This window comes from Pelodiscus sinensis, chromosome 1, assembly GCF_052426305.1.
Source record: "Pelodiscus sinensis isolate ZL-2025 chromosome 1, ASM5242630v1, whole genome shotgun sequence".
NCBI classification, from domain to species: domain Eukaryota; kingdom Metazoa; phylum Chordata; order Testudines; family Trionychidae; genus Pelodiscus; species Pelodiscus sinensis.
In genome coordinates this window covers 278,872,713-278,897,763 of record NC_143052.1, presented here as the reverse complement: position 1 = coordinate 278,897,763, position 25,051 = coordinate 278,872,713, and the positions used below count along the sequence as shown (strand labels likewise).

The 25,051-nt window shown below is 39.3% G+C and overlaps 1 protein-coding gene across 1 annotated transcript in view; it reads right to left on the bottom strand.

The window, feature by feature from the left end:
• PCDH9 (protocadherin 9) overlaps positions 1 to 25,051 on the bottom strand; it is a 957,956-nt gene that overhangs the window by 347,233 nt on the left and 585,672 nt on the right. The window contains exon 4 of the mRNA XM_075918917.2: positions 8,206 to 8,281. Coding sequence (XP_075775032.1) covers positions 8,206 to 8,281 — 76 coding nt within the window. The remainder of the gene's footprint in view (positions 1 to 8,205; positions 8,282 to 25,051) is intronic.

The following is a 25,051-nucleotide window of genomic DNA, read 5'->3' as shown; positions in this document are numbered from 1 at the left end:
GAAATCTCTATAGTATAGGATAAAAGCAGAAAAAAAGAAAAGATTTCATGGTCCGTGATATTTTTTTCATGGTCGTCAATTTGATGGGGCCTGTACATAATACATTATTTTATTATGTTTAAAAATGGTTGCAAACAATTGGCTTACATACATGCTGAATTCAATTTGTCCTGGTCTAAGTTGTGATCACCATGGTACCAGTGGTATCCTGGAAAAGCTCTGTAGTCTAGATGTATTTTTAGACACAGTTCCAGAAAAGTCCATCTGTGCCTGGATCATGCTCATCCTCTGATCCACAGAATCTAAAAAATAATCTAGTCCTTTTATGGCACAGATGGGCAGCCAAGTATGGTGGGTGGGCTGCATAAATGACCCTCCTACACCTCAGTGGGTCACACCAACCTGTGGCCCACTTGGGTGCCATCTGCAGCCCCATGCTCCCCCCCTCCCTTCATCTGATTCCATCCCCTATGTGCCTCTCTTGCATTGGAGCACTGGATCCCCACACATACCTGCTCCACCACCTCCCAGTACTTTTAGAGCTCACAAAACACCTGATTTCAGAGCTCACAATGCTCCATCCCCACGCATCCCTCTCCCTCCCAGAGCTATAAAGCTGTGTATCAGCTCTTTGAGGCATTCTAACTCTGGGAGGGAGTGGGAGGAGCAAGGACCGAGGGTGAATCACGCAATTTGTAGCTCCTCTGAACATGCTGGGAGGGAGAGAGAAGGGCACCAAGTGCAGTGCCCCAATGTGAGACTGGCATGTTGAGGAAAGCAGCCAGGTGGTCTGCAGGCCTGTGGGCTGCAGGTTGCCTGCCACTGCTTTATGATCTGCTGTGGGCATTGTGCTAGTTGTTCTTTCCTCCTTAGGGGTAGGGGAGTAAGCAATTTTCCCCTCACTGTCAGACCAGCCAAGGCAGAGTGGGATTTTTTTCTCCTTCCCCATAGTGGATCCAGGAAGAATGTGTGGGACCTAACCCCCTAAGGGTATGTCTACACTACAAAGTTAATTCGAACTAACGGACGTTAGTTCGAATTAACTTTGATAGGCGCTACACTAGCGCTCCGCTAGTTCGAACTTAATTCAAACTAGCGGAGCGCTTAGTTCGAACTGGGTAAATCTCATTCCACGAGGACTAAGCCTAGTTCGAACTTACTAGTTCGAATTAAGGGCTGTGTAGCCCCTTAATTCGAACTAGTGGGAGGCTAGCCCTCCCCAGCTTTCCCTGGTGGCCACTCTGGCCAACACCAGGAAAACTCTACTGCCCCCCTCCCGGCCCCGGATCTCTTAAAGGGGCACGGGCTGGCTATGGTGCCCATGCCAGGTGCAAGCCTGCCAGCACCCAGTCAGCAGACTCTCTACCTGGCACGGCTCGAGCCAGCCACCCGATGCCCCCCAGCCCTCCCCCTCTTCCCGGGACCAGGCTGGAGGCTCCCGGGAGCCTGCCCTGGTCCACAAGAGGCGGACACCCGCCTGGTCCAGTGCAGACATCGTGGACCTCGTCCATGACCTCTGCACTAGGCACAGGAAAGTGGCCATCTAGGGCAGGAGAGCTGCCAGCCTGGCCACCCAGGAGCAGGTTTGCATGGTGGTCCAGTGAGGCCCCCGACCCTGAGCCCTGAGCTTACAATGGCCGTACTGGGTCAGACCAAAGGTCCATCTAGCCCAGTAGCCTATCTGCCGACAGCGGCCAACACTAGGGACCCTGGAGGGGATGGACCAAAGACAGTGACCAAGCCATTTGTCTCGTGCCATCTGTCTCCAGCCTTCCACAAACTTTGGGCAGGGACACCATTCCTACCCCCCGGCTAATAGCACTCCATGGACCCAACCTCCATCACTTTCTCTAAGTTCCCTTTAAACTCTGTTCTAGTTCTAGCCTTCACAGCCTCCTGCAGCAAGGAGTTCCACAGGCTGACTCTTTGCTTTGTGAAGAACAACTGTCTCTTACTAGTTTGAAGCCTGCTACCCATTCCTTTCCTTTGGTGTCCTCTAGTCCTTTTATTATGGGAACTAATGAAGAACTTTTCTGTATGCACACTCTCCACACCATTCATACTTTTAGAGACCTCTATCATATCCCCCCTCAGTCTCCTCTTTTCTAAGCTGAAAGGTCCCAGTCTCTTTAGCCTCTCTTCATATGGGACCTGTTCCAAACCCCTCATCATTGTAGTTGCCCTCCCCTCTCCCACCCTCTCTCTTCCCCTCTCCCACCTGCTTTTCCCAGTCTCCCCCAGTTTTGTTCAATAAAGAGAGATTCTATTTTTGAACACACGTTTTCTTTATTTTGTACATCAGGAAGGGGGGCTAGGGAAGGGTAAGTAGAAGGAGGTGAGGGAGGAATTTGGTATGAGCCCCCGATGGGGAGGAGAGGGCTAGCTCTGCGGGCTTCTGGGGGTGGAAGCTCTCCTGCAGCCCCTCAATTGCCCCCTCTCCCCAGATGGCAGCCTGCGGCAAGTGCAGCTGGGCTAATGGCTGAGTGCTGTGATGTGCCCAGTGTGGGTACTCCGGGCACTCCAACCCAGGACTGCTTTGCAAGCGGGGAACCCTGAGAACTGTCTGTCCAGGGTGGGGGTCGGGTCCCTTTAAGCACAGCCCTCAGCTAGCCCGAGACAGCAGCTCCACGCTCTAAGTCCTCATCTGATGCCCTGCCGGCACTGCTTCCGACCAGCCTTAACCTCTGTTCAGGGTCCACTCTGTGTGGACATGCCCTGCCGGCACTGCTTCCAGCCATCCTTAACCCCGGTTCAGGGTCCACTCTGTGTGGACATGCTAGTTCGAATTAGCAAAACACTAATTCGAACTAGTTTTTAAGACTAGCTGCGCTAATTCGAATTAGCTTAGTTCGAATTAACTAATTCGAACTAAGATAGTTCGAATTAGCGCTGTAGTGTAGACATACCCAAAGTGTGTGGGGCTTAGGTTGTCAGGTTACAATTTAATTCATAAAATTTATGGTTGATGTTAGTATGGATGCACAGTATGAGAGAGAAAATGTTATTGAAAGAAATGGATTGAAAAAGGATGTAAAGGAAAACAGCTCCCCTCCTTTTTTAGCCCCTTTAACAAAGGAGTGTTAGGGTCCCACCTATGGGATGGCTAGTGCCAGCACTGGGATTATATGGAAATGATTAAAGAAGGTATGATGACCTGCATTGTACAATCTGTTTCCAGTTACTCACAGATATTTCAAGTGAATAAAATTGCTACCTAATTAAACACATCCATTGCCTCCTGTTTTACTTCAGGCCTGATTGGACAGTGGAAGCCTACACAGAAGAGACAGGTTAAGTATCCTAAACCAATGTTGGAGTGTACAGATCATGGTTAAAGTTTGGATATATTTATTGGTTTTTTATTTGACCTGACTCTCCTGTCTGCTCGTCCCTGGTAAACATGGGGACAATATCTAACTAACAGACTAGTGTTTGTAATCTCTCATCCTTTCAGTCTTTACCAGCATGAGAGATTGCTGTCTTTAAGATAAGCTGGGAGAGTTTTTCTGGCTGTGCATGTCCTTTTTGCTAGACTAGATCAATTATAACTCCCTTGTTCCTTCTCATAGGCTGGCAACGCTGACAAAAAAAACAAACAAAACAAAACAGTGAGTTTTTCATGCAGTAGATTATTGTCTGGCTACACTAAGAGGGGGCAGGAAATACTGACATGGGTTTAATCAGGCCACAACTTTATTATTGGATGTCTAGGACTTTTTGGCAGACAACAGTGTATGGCATGGGATGTGTTTATGCTAGGGATGTGTTAGTGTATGCAATTAAATGGTTATGCAAGGAGCCTGGGCTCATCAGTTAATCTTCATAGTTACATTTAAGGCCTCCCTCCCCCACACAGCCTTCTCTGATACAGAGGCAGCATCAGGATAACGAGGGGAGCTGTGGCTCTGTGGGAACCAGTATGTGCAAGGAGCAGCTCTGCGGGAACATGTGCACTGGCTCGCGCCTACCTCTCCCTGTTGTGCTGCTGCCCCTGAATCCGAAGCAGCAGAGTGCAGGGGCAGGCGGCACTGCGGGAGCCACCTCATCTTCCATGTGTAAACGTGTAACTTCTGAAAGTTTCACCAGTTATACATTTACCCAAAAAAACCTACATTTTAACATCCCTAATTTATTCCATAATTATTTGGGTGTATTTTGGGTATATTTTGCCAGCTGAATTATAAGAATGGGGAGTTGGCTCCTTGCTTTACCAGTCACAGGAGTCCCCATTTGTTCCTTTAATTAAAAAAACTTTTTTAATGTAACCCATTTATCTGGTCACTGTATACCTTTTGCTTGGAGTACTTGTTACTGGACATCTGCCACAAGCAGGCACCAGCCATTAGTTTGGCTGCCTCCTGTGGGTATAAAAGGGAGGCTTCAGGGGCAGGATTGTCTGGTTTAAACCCTTCATTTTCTAGGGCATGCATCAATGACCTTGCTGACTCCTTCTGCAGCAGTTTTAAACACTCTGCCCCCATCCTCCCTCCCTCCCCCCCCCCCCTCCGCAACCATACAGCACCTCATTTGACCAGCCAGCCAAAAGGTGCAGGACAGTTATTGGGCTATGTTCATATTTAACTAATTATTTAATCTTGCAGGATGTTCAAACCTTGTCCTTGCTCCTGTTGAAACTTAATTAAAGAAGCAATGTATCACTACCAGGATACAATGGCTTCATGTTTATTTACGTAAGTGTACAACAATAAAAACGCACTATTCATGAGAATATTAAAGTTATTCACCAAAATTATTCTAACCCTTTAGGAGGCATTTTTCCTCAGAAGAATCCTGCTTCAACAAACTGAACAAATGCTGCATTAAAACTAGTTCTGAAGGGGATAGTGAAGGACAAGTTTGGTCCCACATACCATTTTTGCTACAGATACATTATTAGACAATCATTGCAAATAGTCCCATGATTACTCTTTTCATTTTCATTGAAACAGCAATTAAACACACGAACAAAACCTTGCTCTGTAATATTTACCACACTACATTTGCAGCAGTAATTGTACACGGGAACAATACCATGAAATGTATTAAATGTCGACTAAAAAAAAAATCATGAAATTGTCTACTCTGTTCTCATTGCCACCTGAACAGAAATAATACATGTATGAATGAATGAGTGAATAAACAAACAAATACATAGCACAAATAAAGTTAATTGGATTTTCTTTTAAATCTCTGAATTTGAAAATCAACTATGCTATTTGTTGTAACAAAAATAAAGAACTTTAAATATAATATTATAATATAATACTATAATATTCAGGCAGCCTCTCATAAAATATAAAACTAACCAACATCCCTACATTTCTTATTACACATTGATAACTATTAGTGATATTTTAATCCTATATTCATACAGAGAATTGTGTCATTTACGGTGAGGAAGAGAAAGGACAAAGAAGAATGAGGCTTTTTGTTAAAGAAATATGGAAAGTTGTTATATGTATCTATGACAGGCTCTCAAAAATAAAACTAAGTTGTAACTATAAACACATTTTTGAAAGACGGTATTACATATGCCTCCTTCAAACAATCAAAGTTTCAGGTTTCTTAAAAAAAGCCCCTCTCATTTCTCACTTCCTTGTATCTTCATTAAAGTGAATATAAATATGACTATTCTAATTTGAAAATATTTTACACTCTCTTTTTGAACATTTTGTTCCAGTATAAAGCATACGCGTGGTGAATGAGAGAGGAACATAAAGTCCCCAAAAGTCTTATTTGAGCCACTTTTTTTTTGTTTTGAACATAGGTTTAATTAAGGATTACCATTACAAAGAAATCCCAAAGCTTGTCTAACTGTTTCTCTGTATTTTTAAAGACTGAATCCAATGAATATGTTTCATTAATCTAACAATTTGGATTCTCAGTGAGGATTTTTCTTTCCAACCGCATAATTGCACATCATCCCAAAGTATTCACAATGCTTTTAAATCATATACACGATAGTAGGAAGCACTTCAGAAATCACAGAAATCAAACTACCTCTATGGTTGAACACAAGAACTGTTTAATAATGCTACAGATTAAGACAGGAATTGTCAACGATTACCATATCTAATCGATACTATATCAGTAATTTAAGTAGGCAAAATGTAATTACTCACATTGTAATTTTGCCCTAACACTGGGTAGAACTTCTAATCAGATGAAAACACTATGGGATCTTTCAGGCCCTTAAACCAACACAAACTCTATTTCACATCTCATAGTAAAAAACAAAGAGGCATCATCAGCCATACAGTGACCACTTCATTGGTTACTTGAGCAATAACTCAGTAAGGACTCAAGACATAGGAGTTCAGTCTATATAATCACCAATGCCATTTCCTTCTGTGCAAAAAAATTATTAAGCCCTGCTTAGCTTGTAAGATCTGATGAGATGTATAACACACTATTTAAATGCATTTTTAATTCAGGCTGATAAAATAATTAGTATAGGAAGCTATAGTCCCATGCCTCACTAACCTTGAATACAGCTTGACCATTAAATTCTTGTAGATTTACCATGAATTTCAAGTCCCCAAAGGCTAAACTGTATATAATCACATAAGTTGCAGACATCACTAAAACAGATATGAGATTTAAAACACATCTGTTGACTTTGGTGAGTTACCGTTTGTAATTAGCATTGCATGATTACACAGCGCAGTTGACACCTACTCTGTAAAGCAGAAACACTTCCACGTAAGACATTTCTATGCAGTTTACTGACCCTGCTCTTTGCTCAGTTTTGTTTGATAGACTTTATTCTATGTGCTATTTGGAGATATGCAACTGAGTATCAGCAACATGCATGCTACAGTGCCTGCGAGTAATGAATGAAGCCTTAAGACAGCCATATACTCTAGCTAAATATGTCATTTTTCTCTTGCATGGACAGGAAATTAACAGGATAACTCTACTTAAAATAATCAGTTACATGTATTATATAGTTTTTTTTCTCTCCAAGCAGCTATACTACTACAGATCCTTGTATTTTTGTGGACTTAGAGTCATAGTTAGGGCTGACCAGAAAACATCATTTCCATTTTGAGAAGTTTTGGGAATGTATTTTTGCTGAACAAGACCAAGACCTTTTAACAGTTTTAAAGAAGAAAAACAAGTATGTAAAAGAGATACAGAGGCCACATAAGACCACAGACTAGCCAATACCACAGTGATTAGCATGCTTACCTATGATGTGGAGGCTTCAAATCTCTGCTTTACATTAAGCTATAGTTATTATGGGGAGTATCTGTCTGTCCCTTCCCTATAAAAAATATTTCCAGCATGTTTCATGAAAAAATTTTTCTATGAATAGTTTAGTTTTGACAAATCAGCATATTCTAATAATAAAACATTTTGTCAACTTTCCTCAGTATGGTTCTTCCATTATCATTGTTTAGCTGCATCTATAGTGCAGGATGCAAGCACTGTAATTCCAATCGACTATGCAAATAATTACAACTAAAAGGACAAAAATGGTTTCCCATACATTTGAATATGGCAGTTGCCAGCCACACTGTCCATATGTAACATTTCAGATGAAACTTGTGTGTAGTGGTATCAAACATGCACTCAGCCCTCTGAAGCTAATGAAGGATTTCAATTTATTGTAGCCACTAGAAGGGTTCTCAATAGGGCAGCTAATCAAAAAAGGTGTTTCATACATAAAAAACTAACTAGAAAACTATATGCATCCTAATTTGCTCCATTCTTTTAAGTACGTTCAATAAAAATATCACCTGCACTTTTGTTCCTTTCATTTCCAGTAGGTATACATATACCATTATACAGTGAAAAAAAGCATCATTGTAAGAAGAAAGTGCATACGTAACTACTATACTGCACTGAAAATGACAACAAAGACAAGCAAACTATCTTGAGGAACTTCCTTTCTTGTTATTTTTCCTCTCGTCATGTAGTCTGTCTATTCACGTTTCCCAAACAAGCACATTTTTTTTACTTGTGGTTTCTTTTCTTTTCTTTTCTTTTTTTTTTTTAACAATCAACATTGCAACATGATATTTCAGGCAAGTGAAATAACATGCTGTAAAATCTTCTGAACTACTGTAACTAAATATCCAGGCACATGCTCTACATCTCTTGCATCTTGAAAGGGTTTTTTTATTTTTTTAAGTGAAAAGGGAAAACTAAACAAACAAAAACCTCTACCAAAGATTATCAAAGCCTTGACAATCTACTCACCAGAGTTGGGGTCAGAATTGCCATCAGCTTCAGTCCTCTTGTCCGGTGAGGCTTGGTCGTAGAATTCGTCCTGTGGCTGAACCAGAGGGAGAGGGTGTGAGATCAGGGTTCCACTACCCACAGGCTCATGGTCTCCTAGACCACTGTCACTGCAGCTTTCCTGGGAGCCATCAGGGAGGTGAAACGTAACACGGCGCTGGGACTACAAAGAAGAGCACAGGACATGCTGATTAGTGCTCTTTTTTTCAGTTCTCTTTTCTTAAAAAAAAATAGATTCCTGGTATTATTTCTGAGGCACTTTTTTTTAACCTCATATAGCAACCCAGGGAAGAAGGCACGCAGGAGAGTGGAGGTTTAGAAGTTGCCATGAGCTCATCTGTGAAGTAAGCTTCTCATCAGAAAGCACTTTTGTGTGTTTCTTGAAATGATAAAGGGATGACATACAAATCTGGTCCTCAAGAACAGTAACCTTTGAGAACTATCCCAAAAGCAGGCCATAGAACACTGACAGTTGAATCAACCACTGAAGTCAGCATGCTGTGTGAACATATCACACAAAACCATGGTGTGCATCTTAAAACTGTTTCCTCACCCTTTCCAGGACCAGACTTCTAAAAGTCTAATTACACTGTAGTATGCAGTGTTGTTGTAGCCCTAGTGCTTCAAGGATATTAGAGAGATAAGTTGAGTGAAGTAATATCTTTCACTGGAGTTACTTCTGCAGATGTGAGAGACAGGCTTTCGAGTTACACAGAGCTGAGAAAGAACTCTGTGTAGCTCATCAGCATGTCTCTCTCACCAAAAGAAGTTGGTCCAATAAAAGATGTAACCTCACCCCTCTGTCTCCCTATTTAATGATACTACCACTTAGCATGTACAACATAACTTTGAAATTACAGTGATTAACTAGGATTCACAGAACACATTCATGGAGTAGCTGATTACTACAGCAGTTTTACAGAGGGGAAGACTTAGATTAGATGACTTGCTCAATGGAACAGCATGAGTCAGAGCCAGGCTTGGAAATTATCCCAAATTACAGGACACAAGTAAGGAATTTGACCAAAATATTTGCACAAGATGCATCTGAATTGACTACCACACAGTCATGATTTTTAAACTAAGGAAGTAACCTGACTGTGAATTGTGACCACAAAATTATATAATAATTCCTCGTGAGTCACACAGTATTGCAAGACGCAACTCTCCTTTTCCAGCTAGTGATTAGAGAATAACATGAGGTTTTTCATAAAAGCAGCATAATCATAATAGTAAGTGTCTCATAGGGTAATGCTACATTTTTAGACACTGGAGTTGAGAGCTTCCCGAGAGAGAGGTTAACGTAACAAGCACATATTCCTTCAAAAATTAAATTCTAGTTATGGATAGCTTGAGTAATGTGGTTAGGCAAGATGGTATAGGATCCAGGGTAGATCCATTGTGTTAGTACTGGGCTTTGAAAGCCATTAGATCCTAATGCCTTAGTCATAGTCTGACTGAAATCAAAGAGAGCAACATTGGGTCCATATTCATTATGATGTAGAGAAAATCTAGAGATTACTATTCATTTTGTTTGCTCATATAAACCATTTGATAACAGTATTTGCTTCTATTTGTATAAGATGACCAATAGCCTCCTTCTTGGCTCCTTTTGTATTTATCTTCCTTGAACAAGCCTCAATGCTTGATTGAACCCAGTTTGTTGGATTACTCCTTAATTTAGTATCAACTAAGCTTGTTTTTTTCTTTTAAGATGTTCCTCATACTGTAATGCCAGCTCCCCAGCTATTGCAAAGTGGGGTAGTTCCATTAAAGACAATGGCCTTTGCCAATTTATATCAGCTGAGGACTTAGCTTTCAGTGTTTTATGTCCAGGCCACCTTCTACTTCAAACTATAACATGCCGTATTTCACTCTGTATTTGATTCTCTGAACATTTTGTATAACCAGATTGCTCACAGAGTATTTTCCCTTAAAGATGAACGTAATTAATTTCAATTATAACAAAATATAGTTTAATATCTTTTCCTCCATTTATGACTAAACATCCACATTTAGAGTTCAGAAGATGACACTAGAAGGATTTCTACAAACACAAATAAAGCATTTTCTTTCAATATTTGTGTAGCAAAAGGCATCACAAGGAAATATCAATGTTTGGGGAAAACAGATCTCTAAATTAAGTAACCAATAAAAACCCGTCACTTCAAGATCATATATAATAATTAAGAAACATTAGGGTCTGACTCAGCTAAACAGAAGGACCTGCAATTCCAGAAGTGTCTCGAAGGCCACTATTGTTATACAGTAAAGCCAATTCCTCATACTAATAGGTATATACAATCCATTATGGCTGCTTCCACTCAATTGTCATGTCAGAACAGGCCCACCCTTACCCATATGCTAAAATTTGCAAATGCATCGGGAACCTGAAAATTTGCAGTACCATTTGGGGCTTAATATCTACCCACCCACCTCTACATATTCCTTTTCCATCCATTTCTATGGTAGTCTATAGGACCTTAGTTTAAAATTTGCATTAAAATATTTCATTAGTGAGTTGAATATTATAAAATCATTTCTCTACAAAATCACACATACCCCAGCTGCCATCAGGCATAGAAACATCAGTTTAATAGTACTGTGTAGGGTCCTATAAATCCTAAGGATGGTTCAGTGTGAAGGTGTTATAAAAAGAGCATCAGATACATAAGTGTATATAGAAAAATATAGGTCAAACTCAGAACAAAAAACAAAATTGCAGCACACAACAGCAAATCAACCTTGAGTTAAATTGATTTAGTTGCCTGTTGCTCATCGCCAGAAAATGAGAGGTGATCTGTGGCTCTCCTAAAATATGAATTTCCATTTGTTGAAATACTGGATATAAATAATAGCTATAGTATTTTGTGAATGTCAACAGAAACAGCAACACACTGTTTTTCTTTGAAAATATTTCTAATCTTATTGTTCAGGTATAGAACAATAAAGCTGTGTTTACCACAGCATATTACATTTTCATGGTTAACGTGTTTTATTTCAAAGCATTAAAACCTATTTAAAAATACACTTTAGTCATAGCTTATCTTTCCCCCCATATATTCTGCTGTCACAGTTTTTCACACTTTTGTTGCCTTGATGTCATGAGCTGTAATTAAAAATAAACAAAAACAATTTTTTAAAAAAGTAGAGTAAAAAACTGGAAATGTTTGGCTGCTTTCCAGATGCTGTAGATTGGTATGAATGTTAAATGTATTGTGCCTAAGTACTGTGTTTTCAGCAGACAGGTTTTGTAAATATATGTCAATACTAGGTTTACACTTAGGTTTGGTCCTTTAACAATTGCTACAGTATTCTTCAGTAAATGGCACAGAACAATATTGAAGCATTTACTGAATCAAACAGTTGACTTTAAAGTGAATTTTGACTTTAATGGGTAATTTTGCCTGGACTAGAACTTTTGATCACACTTCATAACAACACAATAAGCTTTTAGGGACTGATTTTCACAAGTGCTTAACACCTTCTCCACTTGGCCACTTTTCAAGGGCTTAAATTAAGTGCCTAACTGGAAGCTAAGTATCCACTTTTGGAAAAAAAATCCCAACAGACAGCATTTCCATTTGTTCTCAATGAGCATTTTTAAAAATCTGATCCCTTTATACATGTTTTTGGGTTCTGAGTTCTTTTGAGACTAACTCACAGTGTTTACTACCATTACCATATTAAGTTTTTTAATAAAGGACACAGACAAAATGTAATGTTATTGTACTGGGTCTGTGCTTTCCAGAGCTACATACAGAACTGCCCACAAAATTTGTCGTTTACCCTAGAACAGTGGTCACCAACCAGTAGATTGGGATCTACCAGTAGGTTTTGGAGCCTCTAGCAGGTAATCCTGACTGGTTTGGCCAGGAAGCTATCAAGTGCTCACACTTCATTTGCCTCTCCATGTACTGTCATGCTATTCCTGCCCCCTGTGACATAGAATGTTTAACCCGTGCTAACTACTATTAGATCTTCATTTTATGCAAACTGTCATAGAACTATTCAAATCAAATTTGGAATATATTTGCATCGCCTCACAATCTGTCCCCATCCCAGTTTTGTATTGAGTCATGCTTTGTGAAAATAAAGGAAAGAGAAGATTTAAAAAGAAAAATTATGGGGAAAGGAAGAAAGGAAAGTCAAACTGACAATTTTTTTGAGAAACTAAAAAAAACAACCAATAGTCTGGTAGCACTTTAAAGACTAACAAAGCATGTAGATCGTATTTCGAGCTTTCATGCGCACAGCCCACTTCTTCAGACGATGACATGACAAAATTGCTTAATCAATGGAAGCTCAGGAAAAAAAAAGTCTGAAAACAATATATTCTGAATGAGAACAATGAGGGAACTATCTGTAAGCCACATATTCTACTGACTGTAAAATATAAACATGAATAACTGATAAAGTTAGATCACGAGAAAGAGAAAAATACATCCTAGAAAGATGGAGGAAATGGAAAAGAGAAAGAAGTTTATGGGCACACTGTTAAAGGAAAATGTTACGCAATAAACACATGTGTGGAAAGTCTATATTTCTATTGAAGTTCCATGTGGGGTAGATTTCTATATATTGGGCCCCTTTGGGTAATATTAAATATTGTCATTTAATGCATTGCAGTATCCAGTTTTCTCTCAAATGATTTGCTTTATAGGGCTTAGCCTGTTACTGGAGTGAGAGACATAAAGGTGAGATAAGCTGAAAGAATAATAATAAATATTAATAGTAACACATAAACCCACAAAAATGGACTAAAGACAGTTTTAATCAGAAAAGACAGGTTTCCAGAGTTCCATTACATTTAACTATGTAGTATAACAGAACCCAAGCAATTTATGGTTACCTTCTTATCTCTTCTATCTAAATTCTTCTCTCCACACTCCAGGGTTAGAGATATTTAGAGTATGAATTCTAATTTGATCGTGAAGTTGTGTTGTATTTATTTTAACTAAAGCCAAAAGAGGCCAGTAAATCCTCAGAAATATCTAAATTATTTTTCCCTCAGAGTAGAAATGAATCAGATACTGCTAGGAGGTAGGTTCTTTACAATAATATAAAGTAATTCTCCAAAATGAAACAAAAAACAGGACTATGTAGCACTTTAAAGACAAACAAGATGGTTTATTGGTTGATGAGCTTTCGTGGGCCAGACCCACTTCCTCAGATAAAATATTGGAAGAAAATTGTCACAACCATATATACCAAAGGATACAATTAAAAAAAATGAACTCATATGAAAAGGACAAATCAAATTTCAGAACAGGAGGAGGATGGGGTGGGGAGGTAAATGTCTGTGAGCTAATGATATTAGAGGTGATAATTGGGGAAGCTATCTTTGTAATGGATAAGATAATTAATGTCTTTGTTTAAACTTAGGCGTAAAGTGTTGAATTTAAGCATGAATGACAGTTCAGAGGATTCTCTTTCAAGTGTGGTCTGAAAAGGTCTTTGAAGCAGGATGCAGGTAATCAAGTCATTGAGACAATGTCCTTTCTGGTTGAAATGGCAAGAAACTGTTTTTTCTTTGTGATCCTGTCTAATATCTGTTTTGTGGGCATTGATTCTTTGGCAAAGTGTCTGAGACATTTGTCCAATGTACATAGCAGACGGACACTTTCGGCACATGATTGCATAAATTATAATCCTGGATGAGCAGGAATATGTTTTCTTGATCTTATAACTCGCTTGATTAGGTCCAATAATGGTATCAGCAGACTGAATATGTGGACAAAGCTGGCAACGAGGTTTGTTGCAAGGGAAGGGACCTTTTCAGACCACACTGTATCCTTTGCTATATATGGTTGTGACAATTTTCTTCCACTATTTGATCTGAGGAAGTGGGTCTGGCCCACAAAAGCTCATCACCAAATAAACCATCTTGTTAGTCTTTAAAGTGCTACATAGTCCTGTGTTTTGTTTCAGCTACACCAGACTAACACGGCTACATTTCTATCACTATTCTCCAAAATAAGTTTATACAAATTCAGTGTCTCAGAATGTTCATATATGTATGTGTGTTGATTTTCACCAACTTAAAAAAAGCCATGAAATTGTAAAAAAATCTTTCAACTCAGAAAGCCAGAGTTTTTTTTTTTAAATTTCTTTCGATTGTGCCCACGAAAACTCATAATACCAGCTACATGTTTCATTATTCTAAGGTGCTGCAAGACTATTTGTTGTTTTTTAAGTTTTTTTAAAACGGGGGATGCTATCAACTCTAGTTGAGAGTCCTTTTTTCAGTTTACAAAGGTACACTTCACTTTATCTAACAGTGCACCAGTGTCTGGATCTGAAACCACAATGGCTACTAAAGTATACAACTTCTTGGGAGCAGATTTCAGGAATGATGTGGACAAACTGGAGAAGGTCCACAGAAGAGCCACAGAATGATGATAAGTCTAGAAAACATGACCTATGAGGGAAAATTAAAAGATTAGGATTGTTTAATCTGGAAAAGAGATAGGGTTGCCAGATGGTTTAACAAAAAATACTGAACACCTTCTCCCTCCCCTGCCCCCCCCCCCAAAAAAAAACACCAGGAAAAATTCTGTTGAGAAAAAAAAGGAGGAGACCAAAGTTGTTGAGCAAAAAAGGAATAAAAAGGGGGTTGGGGGGAGACCAAAGATGTTGAGCAAAAAAATAAAAAGAAAGAAAGAAAAAGAAGGGTACTGCCCCTTTAAATGGCCCCTTGTGCCTCACTCTCCTGCCCCTGCCAGATGCAGCAGGGGAAAATTGTCCCTGCTGGGCTTCCATCTGAGGGAAACAGGAAATACCAGGCATTTCACGTGTCCGGTACTTTCTGTTTTTTTTACCGGACGGAGGACCCGAATAACGTCCGGGTGAAAACCGGACACCCGGCAACCCCAAAAAGAAAAGACTGACTGGTGACATAACTGTTTTCAAGTGCCCAAACATTTGTTACAAGAAGGAGAGAGAAAAAATTATTCTCCTTACCCCGTAATGATAGGACAAAAAGCAGTGGTCTTAAATTAGAGAAAGGGACATTTAGGTTGGACAATAGAAAAAACATGTTCTCAGCACTGTAATAAATTGCCTCACGAGGTTGTGAAATCTCCATCATTGAAGATGATTAAGAGCAAGTAAGATAGACTTATGATCTAGATGGTTGTTGGTCCTGCCATGAGTGTAGGGGATTGTACTTGATGACCTCTTAAAGTTCCTTCCAATTCTATAATTCTATGATTGTATGTTGGCACCTTTTAAATCAGTATCTAGTGCCAGGTAGGACAACATCTTGGCTTCTGCAGTCCTTTTGTCAGGCATTAGATTACATAATGCACCATTCCATCAGATCAATAGATTTTAAGATCAATATTCTCTTGTTCTCAAATTTTGACTATATGGATGACATTCTTCTCGTATAGAGCTCTAACAGGTTTCACAAGGCACTCCAACAAAATGGACCAGGAGTCGGCTAAATTGGCCTATTTTATGATCAAAGACAAAGCTGTAAAACCTAGGATTAGGTTCACCTGTGACTCTAGTTCTCTAATAATTAAGCTGTTGAAGTGGCCTCCGGTTTTCACTATTTGGGTTCTATACTCCCCAGTTCCTCCAAATCTCACATGGAGGTTTCCTACTGGATTGGCTTTGCAGCATGTGACCATGGTAAATGACCATAGATCATTTACCACAAATATGGAATCAATAGCAACCTTGCTAGACAACCAAGTTCTGGATCTATTCAAGCTCTATGTTTGACATGTTGCTTCTAATGTTGTGAAACATGGACAGCATGCCATTCAGACTAGATATAGCTGGAGGTTTGCCATACAAAATGCCAAAATTATATAGTGGGCATAAAGTGAAAGGATTTCATTTATAATGCAGATGTGTACAGATGTTCCAGTCTACAGACAACTGGGGTCAGTGTCCACTTGGTTTTATGCTTTTAGGCAGCTAACTTAATTATATATGTGGCTTGTAATATCAGGGTTAAAATTCCACCAACCAAGGGATAGAGGAAGCCCAGAGGCAGGGCCCTATTACATGGGTGCATTTTGGGTATTGGGCTTTTGGCCCATCAAACCCTTGGACCAAAATAAATGGACCAAAGGGCAAAGAAGTCACTACAGCCCTCTGTTCAGCTAAGCACTGAAACAGAAAAAGCTGATTTAAAAAGTAGCAGCTGTTCCTAAAATTTTACAAGTACAATAGGTCAAATCTTGTCCCTATTTGAACATTGTGGAGCTCCACTAGATTCAGCAAAGAGCATGGAATATAAAACAGGACAACATTTGAACCTTTTGTCTTTATATTCCATCCTTATAGGTGAGCATGAAAAATCATTAATGAGTACAACTTTATCATTATCTGAAGAAGGTGCATAAACTAGACGTTAGTATGCCATCAGGTCTATTATAGCTCCATCTACATGACATGAAATAGTAAAATTGTTAATTTGTTATGATATTTATAATTACATTTATAATATCAACATAAATTACAGTTCTATTTATTTAATTAGTTTCACTTGTAATTTATCAATGTCATCAACTAAGGCTTACTAATAATATTGAGTACACTGATACATTACATGGTCTAATGTCAATAACTATTCTTGATGTGGCATCTTTTTGGCCTCGCAGCTAATCCATTTGCTATACAAATGCTCTCTCTGTTTATGGTTTCAGTGCTGTCAGTCACTAAAATACAAATGCAGATTCATATGGTGCCAGAAAGCAGGAAGTTTCCCAGAGATCTTCAGGAAAAAGAAAGCTGATGAAAATCCCTTTAGTATTCTGTTCTGTTAGCTTTCTTTAACACAGTGTATGACCTTGGAAATCAAGCAGGCCATGGCTCTTGTGTAAAGGTACCAAGCTTGTGTCTGAAGGGATGTGGCCTTCACTATATATTATGATTAACCCGAGGTCTCGAACACTTGACTTACAATATTGTTAACTTGAAGAGAGTAAAAAATGTGCTTTAAACTTTTGCAATGTGCTGCTTCAACAACACAAGACCAGTTAGCCAGTAAGAACCTCTGTGACACTAGACAGGGAAGCAAGTCAGATTAATACTTTTAAAAAAGGAAACATTTTGAAAAGGTTGACCATTTAATTGATTCACTGTATCAAATGATTGTAGGATTGTCAGCAATTTAGCATTAATCTTCACATTTAGCAATTTGTGAAGAAACTGAATTTCAATAAGTAATGCATTTTTTCTTAGATAAAATAAACACTAATCTGTATTTAAAAAAAACACTTCCATCCTCACAGTGACTCTCAAGATATTTTAAGGTGCAAAATGTAGAATTGCAATTTAAGGCTGCTGCGAGGAGAAGAGTACATTGGAACATTGCCTCCTGAGCTACTACTAGTGGATGCAATGGATATTTGTCACTAACAATTAATTCTGAGTCATCAGTCATGTCTTCTCTTGCAAGCATGGGTAGTGGCAAAAACAGCAGAATTTCCCTTTGAGGACAAACCCTTTTACATGCCATGATTCTTGTAAGCAGCCATACATCTATTAACACAAGTGACACCATAACTGTCATGTTAAACAAATAGATCCATGTGCAAAGGCCAAAAGTGGACATGACTGTTAAAGATAATTTGGATAACTAACCATGCAATGTGAAATATGTGCTTTATGCAATGTTTCAATGCAGAAACGAATGTGAGTTAAAATATCTGGTGACCCAGCTGCATCCCTAATGTATTGGAAGGCCCGGCAAAAATGCAGTGCTACAATGTATGTTCCAGTATGCACCTGCGTGGTCCTGAAAAGCTGCTAAAAAGACTGAAGACTTCCAAGCTGGTCACACTTCTACACTGAATTGTAGCCAGACATATTTTTATTTCCTTAAAGAGATGATACAGAGGTTTAATAAGACACCCGAATGTCTCTCTTGATTTTTCACTGTGCAACACATATGACAGCAAACAGCAGCTACAAAACATTCCCTTCACTTGTTTGTGTGCCCCTACCCATAAATACCTCCTGATGCCAAATCTGGAGAAAAAAAAAACCCTAAATCTGTAAGAAAGTTGAACATAGCAGTTGAACATTGATTTCTCATGTGTCCTTTATTGCAGTGACATACTCATTACACAGTGGATGTGCTTGTGTTTGATATAAAATCATATTGGAAACAAAAGACCTAAAGTAAGTGAGGAATAACCTATTAAGCCCTTTCTGTGCAATGAGATTTCTTATAAGCCTGTAAGAGATTCTTGTGCATCCATATGTGTATTTAAAAATATTTCTGGAACCTCATTTAGCAATGGAACTTGAAGGAAAAAATCAGATAAGGTCCCTTGGTCCCCTTGTACAACAACATTCACAAAACGGCTACTACTACACAACAGTAAAGCAGCATAATGAAATATAATTTGTTTGGTTAGAACAAAATTAAAATGAGGAGTAAACAAACCCCTGGGGATGACCACTGCCACCAAACACTTGACCCACTTCAGTCATTTCTGTAACAGATTGTGTACTCTTGCCCTGTTTAACGGCGAAAACAAGAACTTTCTCACTAGCAGTCTGGCTTTAGGAAATGCTTCCAAAACATCAGGCAAGCACAGAGGTCTCCACCAAGGACAAACTGAGATTCTGTACTGATGTATATTGAGACTTCGCCTGGCCATGGAGGGAGCTGGCTCTGGGCCTCTCTGAAAAGGTGGGGCCTCAGACAGAAGTGATGGGCCTGGGAACTAGCCTACCTCAGCTATCCCTTCAGTGCTGCTGGGACTGCAGGACATGCACCCAGCAATGATTTAAAGGGGCGAGGGCTCCCGGCCACCACTGCCAGGCCCTGGGGCAGCTGTCCACTTTGCCCTTCTCTGTCAGGAACCCTGTTCACTTTATATGATTTGGTGCTGTTGGTTTGGAGTCTGAGCTGATTTTTTGCTCACTGAGCTCCATGGTGATAAACTGAACCCATATGGGTGAATCTTTGACTTTGCATATGTGGGGGACTATAGAATGAGTTTGGTGAACTCTGAGAGTTGCTGCAGCTGACTCTCAAAACTTCTGCTTAGTTTCCTTATTGATACATTCATTCTAAATATACAATTTTAAATGTACTTGGCACTCCTGTGATCTCACCATATTGTACACAAATAATAGCCATAGGCTGCAGCTAGAGGTGCAAGACACTCTAGGTATCAAGTTTGAACAGAAAACTTCTTCTCATTGGTGCATTTACATGCTTGTGTTTAAAGTAAAGTTAACATTTTTTTGTGAACACTACACTGTAGTCTTTGGGCCCACATTTATGACAGACTGCCCAGCTCCTGGTGTGGTCATTCATCATATTCTCATTCTGTAGTTATTAATGCTGTGCTGAATTATGGTACTACCTAGGTAATTGTTCATCTGAGGCTATAATCTTTGATCCCAGAGTTTAAAGTGGATTGATTTCTAGTTGTGTGTGAACTAAAATATTTATATTCAGTGCATACACTTACTTTTGCGTCTAAGGTTTAAAAACTTTCCAGTTGTACTGATCATTTACCACTGGTAGTCTCTACATTTTGTAATTGTGACCCCTTTGTTACATACTTTGACAAGATAGCAAAATCCCCAATGTAACAGTTCACATTTCTATTTTAGGATAATAATTGTATTTAAAATTACAGAATTAAAGTCAAGGTGCAAATACTGAAAAATTTCACACAGAAATCCATATAAAGCTATACAACTGCATGATATAAATGGTGGAGCACTATACATGACCATGATATTTCAAGGTATTTAAAAGGGAGTAAAGACAGAGCAACCTGCTCACAGATATGCACATTCACACATAAAACCACTGGCATGAAGGTATTATAGTTATGGAATATTCAATATATGGAATACATGAGATTACCTGAGTTAAGGAAGAATGGACCCAGCACTTTTTTCACTTTAGAGTTCAAACTTAGTATGACTGTTAAAATAAACTGAGTGTATTTAGAAGAAAATTGCATCAAGTTGGCCTCATCATTTTGAAGTTAAATGTTTCTTATATCAAAAAGAACCCTGATCTACTACATGTCCTACTCTGACAGATGGAAGAAAATAAGTGATAGCAGTTTGGGATTTAAGGTGTTATCTCTCTATGGAATACATCATAAAGCTTAATGTCTGTAGAAGCAATCTTATCTCAGGCTTCACAGGTTGACAAAATACACAGAATGAAGCTCAAACTCTGGTTTGATCTTCAACTTTGACATTACAGATAGGGACATTTGAATGATTTTCCACAGGGCCTGTAGGTAGCATGATAACTGATCAAATATGTCAGTTAACCATTGCCTACTGCAGAGGAATACTGAAAGTGGAAACTTTTTTATCATATAACCATAAGCACTGGCTTTCATTTATTCCTAAGATGCAACTTTGTTTAATCAACATACAGGTCATGAACACAAGTTTTTAACTCTGCAGGAGAACTTGAGACTTCCCCAACACTTCTGAAAATCAAGGAAAATGTACAGCTAGTGAGCTACTTTCAAATCTGACATAAGGAGATAGAATTTGGTTCAATAAAATGAAATAAAGCCGGTTCCCACCAAGAGATAAACACAAAGGGTATGTCTAGACTACATGCCTCAACCGACAGAGGCATGTAGAACAGGCTACCCGACATAGTCAATGAAGCGGGGATTTAAATATCCCCGGCTTCATTAAAATAAAAATGGTCGCCGCGCTGTACCGGCTCAGCTGATCATCAGCACAGCGCGTGAGTCAAGATGCGGATCAGTCGACAAGGGAAGCTTTTGTCAACTGCTCCTGTAAACCTTGTTTCATGAGGTATAAGGGAGCGGTCGATAAAGGCTTTCCTTGTTGACTGATCTGCGTCTTGACTCGCGCACTGTGCCGATGATCAGCTGAGCCGGCACAGTGTGGCAGCCATTTTTATTTTAATGAAGCCAGGGATATTTAAATCCCCGCTTCATTGACTATGTTGGGTAGCCTATTTTACATGCCTCCGTCTAGACATACCCAAAGAAAGAGAGAAACAAAAACAGAATTTATGTAAGATTCCTCATCCAAAGTCCACGGGGGGAAAAAAACCCTCATTGATTTCAATGGGATTTGGATCAGGGTATTTATCACTATGACCACTAACATAAAAGACAGAAAAGGCTCAGTTTTTAATGGATAGCTAGTAATAAAACACGAGCGGTCTTTCTGTCCTAAATTCAGTCAATTGTACTGAGATGCCAGTTGCTATATCTCTCGTGAATGAATATTCCCTTAGGGTATATCTATTCCTTATTTCGAAATAACAAGGTGAGCATCCACACAGCAAGCCCATTATTTTGAAATTATTTCAAAATAACTGACACTCAGCTGCTGTTATTTCAAAATAACTACTCCCTAGAGTCATTCAAAGTAATTACTCCCCAGTGTTTCCTGGAGCTTTATCTCAAGGTAGTGTGTCCACATTAAGGGAGCCTGCCTCGGATTAATTTTGAGGTTTCGCTGTAGTGTGGACATGTTATTTCAACATAGTTATTTTGGGAGTTATTTCAAAATAATCTCATAATATAGACATAGCCTTATAGGCTTTTTTTTAGCTGTGAGATAAAAAGTTACTATTTTTATATTCATAGAATAATCTGATTAAGACTTCTTTAGTAAGCTTTAAATATATCTGAATAACCTTTTGAATAAGGCGTAGAATATTATTTGCTGAATTCTGTGTTTAGTTGTTCTTGAACCAGACACATTATCTTCTAATTGCTTTTTTCCCCAGTTTCCAAATGGAGACCAAATCATTATGAACAATTAATGAAATGTGTAAAATATGCCCTAATACTCTTGAATTATATAATGACCAAAAACCCTATAGTCAAACAGTAACTAAAAAGTGGGGTCAACAGTACAGTACCAAGTGTGGCTCAATAATGTCTTGTTTCATTAAAGAGCAATTCCTGAAGTCATTACTCAGAAGTCAGTGAGAATCCTGCCCAAATAAAGTCTGTAGATTTAGCACAACCACAATTTTCTACTTGTGCCTCCATTATTGACAGAGAGAGAGAGAGAGAGAGAGAGAGGGAGAGAGAATTTTAACGCTGGCACAAAGTATTAATGTATGGGCCACACTAGGCATAAACTCTCTATGTGCCCTATCATACAGTGACTGCTTTATTTGCGTACTGCTTATGGTGCAAAGGCAAAGGGCACGGAGCGCATGACTCCCCTAGGGTGACCAAATTTCTAATTGCACCAAGTGGAATATCCCCATCTTGCCCACTGCCCTTAGGTCCCCCTTGCCACTGCTGTTCCTGTCCCCCTTCTACACCCTATCCACACTTGTCCCTCTGACTTTTGAATTCCAGCAGTTGTTAGGGTTTTCAGTCTTTCCACCCCTACATAACAAGCAGCACAGGAAGTATAATTAACAGAGAACAACGGAATACGTAGGAAAAATGGCAGGCCAGAGTGATGGAATGGGTGACAATTTCACACCTAACAAAATCAATTTCTTCTGTCTGAATCAGTTCTTTGGAAAAGAACAGTTTCCTGACACAGAATAGGCAAGACAAAGCTAAAGTTGTACTTGAATGTGTTAGGCCTTGTCAAACAGACAAGGTATGTGAGGTAATGTCTTTTGTTGGACCAACTTCTGCTGATGACATAGCACACTTCTGAGCCTCTAAGTCAAAATGGAAATCTTAAAAAGAAATGGCGGCATCAGTCACAGCTTGTTTTTATTACTGTAATTATTCAAATGAAAAAAAATAATTTTTGAGAGAAATGTAGTCAGTTCTTAGCACAAATTGCAGCCTAAACCACACTCACAAAACATATTAGCCAACCAAGCTATGAATGTGTTGCAAAACATCACTATGTACAGTCATGATCTCTTGTTTTAAAGAGAAAAAAAGGTAAAAATTGTTTAAAGGAATTTCAGAGGAAACTTTATGTCTCAGTTCTCTAAATTGCAAAATATTGTTGTTGTTTTTATTATTGTTATTATGATTATTATTACAATAGTAATAATAATAATCCAGAGGCTAACTGCATATAGTTAACTTTATAATCAAGAAGCCAAATGCTTACCGAGCCAGAAAATATTCTCATTTAGTGCATATTCTGGGTTGACAGATGGAAAGAAAAGGCAGATGTGCTCTAATTTATTGATTTTTCCAAAAAAATGAATATCAGGCACAGATGAAATTGTTTCCTCAATATATTTGACTAAAACTATATACCAGAGTAATAATGCCAGATTTTCTCCAGGATTTCACCCATTGGTGTAATCTGAAGTGGAGTTCAGCAATGAGTAAACACCCAACAACTGTCACTTTCCTCAGGAGCAGTAAAAGACCGGAAAGATCCAGTTTTACATCCTTGTACTATGGAGGACCATATGGAACGTTAGCCTGTATTTTAACAATGAAAATCAGGGACCAGGTCAGACAAGTATCACTTTGAACAATTCATGATAGTTTCTAAGTTAAATTCAAAATGGCAGACAAACCAACTTTTGGAGGAATATAATGAGTCTCTCCGATGCAGAGGTGGTAAGATGGACACATAGGACTGGGAGTTAAGAAGGTAGGGGTTCTATTCCTAGTTCTGTAACACATTTCCTGATTTCCTGTGTGACCTAATAGAACTCACTTAAGGCCTCATCCAAAGCCCATTCATTTCAATGGGCTTAGGATCAGACTCTTAATGCTTGATCCTGCTGGGTTCTAAGTAACTCCTAAGAGCTGCCATATGCCCTCAGCGGTCATTGATTTGAAACTGAGACATACTGATTCTTTAGTTGCCTATAAACTAATAGTAGCATAACCTACATCAGAGAGGTGCTGACAAATTCAGCTCCATGATGCTTTTAAAGAAATGGAAGACACTACAGAAACGAAGTTATTATTATAATTATTTTGATGGGGGCGATATTTATCACATGTTTTTGCTGTAGTGGCAAAAGGCCTGCCCATAAGAATTGTGTTAGGTGCTGTTCAAAGTACACAGGAAAACACTTGTTCTCCCAGGGTACGTCTACACTTGCTCCCTAGTTCGAGCTAGGGATGCAAATGTAGCTGACCAAAATTCCTAATGAAGAGGAGATGTAAATATCCCGTGCTTCATTAGCATAATCTCTCCTGCACATTATTCCACTCAACAGCTGATTTAAACCAGGAAGTGCACTCTGGGATGCGTTAGTTCAACTCAAACTCCTTGGTTCAACCTAACGTTACTCCTCAAAAAATGAGTAACGTTAGTTTGAACCAAGGAGTTTGATTTGAACTAACACATCCTGGAGCGCACTTCCTGGTTTGAATCAGCTGTAGAGCAGAATAATGCGCGGGTGAGATTATGCTTATGAAGCATGGGATATTTAATTCCCCGCTTCACTAGCAATTTCGGTCAGCTACATTTGCATCCCTAGTTTGAACTAGGGAGCAAGTGTACACGTACCCCCAGAAAGCTTATAAGCCAGTTCAAGATTTTAGCAAGTGAATCAAGAGGAAATGATTGTGTACAGTCTGAAGGGCCTGAGTCAGTTTGAGTATCGGGTTTCTGTTTCTTTGTTTAAAACGTCAGTTATTTGATTCTAGTTTATAACCTCTGTGGCCGGAACGGAGGGATGAGGCCGAAGCTCTGTGGTCTTGGCCAAAGTTCCCTGGCTGCCGCTGGGGTCGGAGCTCCCTGGCTGGGGCCAGAGGTCCACAGCCATGGCCAGGTTAGAGCTCCCCAGCTGCTGGGGCCAAGGAACTCCAGTGGGGTCAGAACTCCCCGCCGTACCGCCCATTCCCGCCCCCTCCCAAACACACACTCTCTGGGCTCTCAACTGAGTCACTGGTGCCCCTTACGGTGG